This window comes from Hoplias malabaricus, chromosome X2 (genome assembly GCF_029633855.1).
Source record: "Hoplias malabaricus isolate fHopMal1 chromosome X2, fHopMal1.hap1, whole genome shotgun sequence".
NCBI lineage: Eukaryota > Metazoa > Chordata > Actinopteri > Characiformes > Erythrinidae > Hoplias > Hoplias malabaricus.
In genome coordinates, this window is record NC_089819.1 from 2,938,301 (window position 1) to 2,946,482 (window position 8,182).

Genomic DNA, 8,182 nt, shown 5'->3' on the forward strand with positions numbered 1-8,182 from the left:
AAATCCGCCCTTAAACCTGGGCCAATAGAGAAGCGAAGGAACGTGCTCGCGGTTTTAAATTTCTGGCGGGTTAAGTGTAGTGCACACATACCGCCTCCTACTGCACTGACGAGTCAACACAGCGCCATGTTCTCACCCGTCAGACAACACGAAAAACTCATCCCCTGAACAAAGTGATGGACCCAGTGCATTTAGAGAATGTTCACTCCGAATTTTTTATTTCTCATCAAATAGTTAAAGCTACGGCACACAACATTTTTGTTTAATAGCTGAAAATTCCGGCTTCATACCTTAAACAGCTAATGGAATTTACATGCATCAGTAGAAGGAAAAATATATGGAATAAATCAGTGCTCAAGGAAAAATATGATTCTTTGAGGTATGGACTTAATTCTGAAAAGCGGTATGCCATATCAAGCTGGGCCAACTTTCTCGAAGAGTAGTTGAGGCTGGGATCCAGACAGCTGGTCAAGTCCGTCCATCCATTCATTATCTGTAACCGCTTATCCAATTTTAGGGTCGCGGGGGGGTCCAGAGCCTACCTGGAATCATTGGGCGCAAGGCGGGAATACAGTCCTTCACAGGGCAACATACACACACACATTCACTCACACCTACGGACACTTTCGAGTCACCAATCCACCTGCAACGTGTGGTATTTTTGGGCTGTGGGAGGAAACCGGAGCACCCGGAGGAAACCCACGCGGACACAGGGAGAACACACCAACTCCTCACAGACAGTCACCCGGAGCAGGAATCGAACCCACAACCTCCAGGCCCCTGGAGCTGTGTGACTGCGACACTACCTGCTGCGCCACCGTGCCAATTCTGAAAAGCGGTATGGTCAAGCGGTATGGCCACTGGTCAAGTCATTTAGTTGATATGCCTTTCCTGAAGCTTAGATAAATCAAGCAACTTCTTGCTGTAAGATGCATCCTGAAAAATTATTTTATATTTAGCAGACATAGTTTGTATTTATGGAGGTTTGGGTAATGATTGCCACATTACTTGGTCCTTTATTATTACCTTCACTAAAAAATCACTTAAGTAATCATACACATTTCATGCACTCCATGACTGCTTCTCCTTAGCCCTTAAAGGGACACTGGGTACTTCTTTAACATTCAAAATCATTGTGATGCTTCCTTGACCTGTAATAAGAAAAACAGAATCTCTGTTGTTGCTATTCTGGTCCCAGCATGTGGAAACTGCACTATGTTACTTTTGGAAACCATGCTCTCCCCTCCATCCCCATCCACCCTTGATTTCAGGACAGTGCAGTAAAATTAAATAAACTCTGCAACTGTAGGGGGAGCACACAAGCAAAAATGTCAGCCCTTACTTTGTTTTTCTTTTCATTAGGCTGATTACTAACCAATACAGATCCAGGGGTTGTGGGTTCGCTCCGGGTGCCTGTCTGTGAGAATTTTGGTGTGTTCTCCCTGTGTCTGCCTTGGTTTCCTCCTGCGGTCATGTAGGCAGGTGGATTGGCTACTCAAGTGTCCATATGTGTGAGTGAATGTCACCATGTGAAGTACTGGCACCCCCTTCAGGGTGTGTTCCAGTCTTACACCCAGTGATTCTGGGTGGGTCTCCGGACCCACCACGACCCCGAACTGGATAAGTGGTTACAGACATTCATTCATTGTCTGTAACCACTTATCCAGTATGGGGTCACAGTGGGTCTGGAGCCCACGTGGAATCACTGGGTTCAAGGTGGGAACACACCCTGGAGGGGGCGCCAGTCCTTGACAGGGCGACATTCACTCACACAAATGGACACTCCAGTCGCCAATCCACCTGCCAACATGTGTTTTTGGACCGTGAGTAGAAACCGGAGTACCTGGAGGACACCCACACAGGCAGTGGGAGAACACTGCAAACTCCTCAAAGACAGTCACACAGAGCAGGATTTGAACACACAACCCCAGATCCCTGTGTGACTGTGACACTAACTGCTGCACCACCAACAGGCAATAACACTGGTTCACTCCCCCGCACACAATTAGTTTTTTATTTGTATTGTGCATTTTCTAATTTGTTTTCTTGGTCATTATGAGGACATCTGATAATGTAAGGAACATCTGTCAAATTTACAGACAGACAATAGACTCCATATTATGCAGCTTGTAAAATATTATGCAGCTTGTAAAATGATTTAATTAATTAGTTTAAAAATGAAATATGTTTAAATGTATGCTTTACTTTAAAAAAGGGGGTGTGGACCTGTAAAATAAACATTTAGGGCAGATAAATGGCAGGAGCATATAATAATAAAACTGTGGTATGTGATTTATTTCTTTTTATATGTTTTGCCTTAAAAGAAAACTTTAATAAATAAAATAAAATTGTATTTCATATTTTATATGATTTTGTTACATTTTTGTTCTAAATATAGTCATAATTAACAATGGAAATAATACACAGATCATTCGGTCTTGATGTATCTATGACAATGTTAACAATAAAAATACGTAAACAAAAAAAGGTGCAAACAATTCATAAAAATAACATTTTAATATTTGGTATATGCAATGTATTTGTTTCTGTTAGCAAATGCCTAGTGGTTGATCATTTATTTTTATCTATGCCTGATTTATTTATTCATTTATTTTTCACTTATAATAATAATAATTACTATTTTCACCAATAATATTGATTTTCCTTGTAGAATTGATTTATTGTTCTCTTTTAATGGACTGCTTCCATCATGATGAACCTAGAGCTGATCTGAAAACTCAACAATGTATCTCACTTCATCAACTCACTTCAAATGGCGTTCATTTGGTGCCTCCTGGTGGGAACCTCATCTTCCCAATACAAAAGATAGCACTTAAAGGTATGTTCTAAATTCTAATTGGCCAAGATATGCTGGAAGCTCTAATTACACATACTTAAGTGAACTTTCCCTACACAAAGGCTGATTATGGCTTATTAAGGTGGGATTTTCAGTCTGTGAGGCACTGTGAGGAAAAGTTTCATGATCATTTGCAGCACTGACCATCTCTGAAGGTGGTCTGAATGATCAGATCATATGTCTCGTGTCTCTAAAATGCATCATGCATCACTATATACACTGGATTAGGAACACCTGCCTTGTATCGACACTCATTTTCCATTTTACCAGCTCCACTGACTATACAAGACACAGCCCTAGTAATGCTAGAGTTTTTCATCCCCTAAGTGTCACTGCTGGACTGAAAATAGTCCACCAACCTAGTACCCAGTTAACAGCGTCTTGGGAGCAGCATCCTGTGTCCACTGATGAAGACTAGAGTATGATCAATGCAAACTGTGCAGCAACAGATGAGCTACTGTCACTGACATTCATCTACAAGGTGGACTGAGGAAGTAGTGTCTAACAAAGGAGACAGTGAGGGGACACCGTGTTTAAAAACTAGAGCAGACTTGCTGTTTTTAATCCACTTGTACCAGCACAACAGACACTAACACATCACCACATCAGTTTTACTACAGTGATGAGAATGAATCATACCTGCTCTGTGGTGGTACTTAGGGGGCCTGACCATTGAAGAACAGGGTGAAATGTGAATAAGAAAGTATGAGAAACAGGTGGACTACAGTCTGTAATTGTAGTACTACAGGATGGTCCTGAGTGGTCAGTGAAGCTGATTAAATGGACAGTAAATGTAGATACAAGGTAGGTGTTTCTAATCCAATGATGTTTCAGTGTATATAACAAGCACGGGCCATTGTGAACAGACCGCCCAAACGTGCAGTTTTTAAAAGGGTATCAGGACACTCCAAAATATTATGGACTAATAAAAGTTATATAGAAATAAAGGTTATACACAAATTATGCTTTTGAGGTACAGTCTCTACACCAATGAGGTGAACCTACAAGGTAGGGATTTCTAATGAAAATTTTATAGTGAGTTAACAGTGACAGAGTGTATGCAATAATTAGTACTTTATATAACACAAGATTCAAACATGAAAAAGGTCCTTCAATTGGTAAAATAATAAAAGTATCCTTCAATTAATTACACCATAATGAGTAATTCCTGAACAGACTCTTGATTGAGTGACACCAACAACTTAAGCTCTTCTGTGCATTGTTGGATTATATGATGATTGTTTGAGTCTGATGACTTCTGTTCAACTGAACAGAGCAAGTGTAAAATCTCTGAGGAGTGTGATGGTTCGAGTGAGGACTGTTTCAAATGTCTCCTGAACAGGTCCTTAGTCAGAAATAAAGCACTTTGCACAATCACTGAGGGTCGATACTTGTTGAAAGCATAGTCTGCCAAACTCAGCTCGCAGACCTTGCAGGCGAACACTTTATACTTCTTCATGGTGGAGAGCGGGTCTTCAGTGAGTCTCCAGCACTCACAGTTGCCACCCTCAGGCATTCTGATGATTTTAGCATCCTTTCCACCAGCTCTCTGCCAGAATAACTCCTGATTGATGAAGTAGTCAAGAAAGAAAGCGAGAGTTGGTGCTGCCAAGCGAAAGTTGAGTTTGAGGAGAATAAGGCATTCAAGGTTACAGAGCTGCTCTCTGGAGAAGGAGTTGCAGCAGAGTGAGAGTAGCTGTTTAATGCGAGGGGAGCACACTTCAACCTGATGAATATAAAGGAAAAAAAAACATTAATGCTCTAGTGCTCTACTGAGAAATCACTCTTAAAATGACTCATTGCACTGTTATTGCTCTGCGTATGAGCGTTACACATATATTGTTGCAGATATTTTGTTGGTAAATGTCCTTAAAGCTGCCCTGTGTAAAGATTGGAAGTCTGTGATATTGGCAGTATTTCCTAGTGGAAATACATAATTGCATGAATGTTGCGGTCCAAACAAGCCTCCTTTCACTAACTCACTCTGTGCCTCACTGGGGAGCTCTGACCTGTGCTAAGTGAACAAGTTCAAAGCCATGCTGGTGATCCCTCCATGCCAAGTGAGGGAGGTCCTTGCCTCACTGGTGAGATGACAGCTCTGAATTTTGAATGAATATTTCAGGCTTTACAGGCTGGCTCTAAGCAGCATTAAGACATTATTTTAGCAGACACTTGATTCAGTAATGAGGCCTGTTTCAATTTTATCAAGCACATCTTACATAGTGCAGATTTATTCCTCATTTCCTCCCTTTCTAATTTATTTCCTGATGCATTTGCTTTTATTTTTCCCCTTGATGAGTCAAGGCCAGTAATTCAAACATATCACAGAATTTGGGGCAAATATTTATGTCAAAGATCATTTTGAAGAATGAATGAAATCTTCACTGGATTAAATTACTTTTTATTATTATTATGAATGTAATTATATATCATGTAAGATTTAGATTACAGCCCACCCCATGTCCGGGGTGCTACTTTATTATTTTGATGATTAGGAGAACTTTTCTCTTGTAAACATCAGCCTTATTGGGTACACACAAACAACTGAATACTAATGTATGAAATCATATAATATTATTTTTAACTCTGCACAGGGTTTTGCAAATGCTTTAATAGTTGGGGGCCTTTTTTCACCAAAATTGTAACTGTTAATATAAAGTCACAAAGAAGGACTATAATTAATAAAGGGAACTATTAAATGTATATTGTAAGATAAAGGTATTAACTAAAGTTCCAAAAATACAGGCGAGTGAAGGACTACAGACATTTTTAAAAGCACTGGTTAAAGTCAAACCATCTTTAATTCCCTGCTTGAAATAAAATATAGTGTAGAACAACAGGCAGTTCACTGAAAACATGGGTTTAAACCCAATGGTTAAACAGTGGTTATTCACAGGCTTTAGACACTTACATGTTTTGTGGCTATCAGTAAGGCTGTGACTCCCAGCAGCTGGAAACAGTCTGCAGCCACAGATGTAGTGATCAAAAACCGGTCCATGATGTTCACAGCCAAGCAGCAGGATTCAAAGGAGAGGCTGAAGTGTTTATAGACAGCTATGAGCCAGCTCACTAGTTTGCAGCGTGCTTCAGCTGTAATCTGTGAAAGTATTTAAATTAGAAAACTTTTAAATTAAAGAATTCAGATACTTTCATGACCTGTGAAGGAGTGGCGCCCACTCTGGACTCTGTAGGCTCCAGACCCACTGCGACCCTGAACTGGATAAGCGTTTATAGACAATTAATGAATGAATGAGATACTTTCATGTATAGGGCGGCATGGTGGCGCAGCAGGTAGGTGTCGCAGTCACACAGCTCCAGGGGCCTGGAGGTTGTGGGTTCGATTCCCGCTCCGGGTGACTGTCTGTGAGGAGTTGGTGTGTTCTCCCTGTGTCTGCGTGTGTTTCCTCCGGGTGACTGTCTGTGAGGAGTGTGGTGTGTTCTCCCTGTGTCTGTGTGGGTTTCCTCCGGGTGACTGTCTGTGAGGAGTGTGGTGTGTTCTCCCTGTGTCTGCGTGTGTTTCCTCCGGGTGACTGTCTGTGAGGAGTTGGTGTGTTCTCCCTGTGTCTGCGTGGGTTTCCTCCGGGTGCTCCGGTTTCCTCCCTCAGTCCAAAAACACACGTAGGTAGGTTGATTGGCGACTCAAAAAGTGTCCGTAGGTGTGAGTGAATGTGTGTGTGTGAGTGTGTGTTGCCCTGTGAAGGACTGGCGCCCTCCAGGGTGTATTCCCGCCTTGCGCCCAATGATTCCAGGTAGGCTCTGGACCCACCGCGACCCTGAATTGAATAAGCGCTTACAGATAATGAATGAATGAATGAATGAGATACTTTCATGTATACCCATTGTTGACAATTCACCTCAGCACCCACACCTTGTTCTGTTTAATCTCAGTAGAAAAGCATGAAATTAAATGGGAGGTTGTGCAGCAGCTGCACATACGTTTAGGTCACCATTGGCCATGTCTCCTGCACTGGGCTATGTTCTCTGGACTCATGGAGCACCACTGGTACCTTTGAAATGAGTTGGAGTGTGTTTTGTGCTCCTCACTTATATTCATCTGACAGGGAGTCTTTATAACCTCCCAGAAATGTTTAATATCTAGTCTTAAAGCTGGAATGTGTGATTTAGTGTAAATCAGTAAGTGTAAGCTAGTTTTTGAAAATAACTCAAATGCAAATAAGGAAGGAGACAGGTGTGCAATTCATAATTTTCAAATCTCACACATAAGAAAACACCTAACATTATTGAATGAACACACAGGTTGTTGTGAACGTTTACTTAGAATTTTCAAATTTTCTTTTGAAACACACGTGTAGCACGCATCCATGTGGGCAGTCAACAGGCAGCCAGGCAGGTTAGCCATCCTAACAATTTGTTCAGTCTGAGTGAAATGATTGGTCAGGGTTTTTACCGTCCTGTGGTCTATGTAGATAAGGACTGTTTTTCTTTATGCCATCAAAGCATTTAACTTACTAATTGCTGTCAGGATGTAAACAGTTTTTCAAATGATATAACAAAAACTATTTTAAAAATAAATATTTTTAATAAAGTTGCGGAACGGTGGTGCAGCAGGTAGTGTTGCAGTCACACAGCTCCAGGGGCCTGGAGGTTGTGGGTTCGATTCCCGCTCCGGGTGACTGTCTGTGAGGAGTTTGGTGTGTTCTCCCCGTGTCCGCGTGTGTTTCCTCCGGGTGCACCGGTTTCCTCCCACAGTCCAAAAACACACGTTGCAGGTGGATTGGCGACTCGAAAGTGTCCGTAGGTGTGAGTGTGTGAGTGAATGTGTGTGTGTGTGTGTTGCCCTGTGAAGGACTGGCGCCTCCTCCAGGGTGTATTCCCGCCTTGCGCCCGATGATTCCAGGTAGGCTCTGGACCCCCCGTGACCCTAAATTGGATAAGCGGTTACAGATAATGGATGGATGGATATTTTTAATAAACAATTTTAACATAAATCATGTACTTAGGGCTTTTACTGTAAAAGAGGGATAGAGGGAGACAGAATGACTATTAATACCCTTCATTTTAAAAGATACATATAGCTACACTGTGTACTGAACATTAATGACATAGGCAGAGCGTAGTGCTTTTTTTGAGAATTGTAAAAGATTATTTTAAAGGTACCTGTGGCTGACGAGCCAAACAATCGAGAGCAAGGAATTTCTCCTCGTTGTTCTTCTGTATAATGAAGCAGCTCTCGTCGTAGTTCATCTCATGGAAATCAGCTGTCAGTCTCTCGCCCTGGTCTCTTGACCTAGGGGTTGTGAACGGACGAGAAGGAGAAGGGCTCTGGAGGTCCTCCTCGAAGCCTGAGTCACTGAAGGTGGACAT

General features: G+C 41.8%; 1 protein-coding gene across 1 annotated transcript; it reads right to left on the reverse strand.

Annotated features, from left to right (window-relative positions):
• Positions 1–4,004: 4,004 nt before the first annotated feature.
• On the reverse strand, positions 4,005–8,182 carry LOC136676279 (cyclin-O protein B-like). The gene is made up of 3 exons (XM_066653150.1): positions 7,976–8,182; positions 5,769–5,954; positions 4,005–4,583 (listed from the first exon to the last, which is right to left on the reverse strand). The coding sequence occupies exons 1-3, from the start codon at positions 8,180–8,182 to the stop codon at positions 4,005–4,007; spliced, it is 972 nt and encodes a 323-aa protein (XP_066509247.1).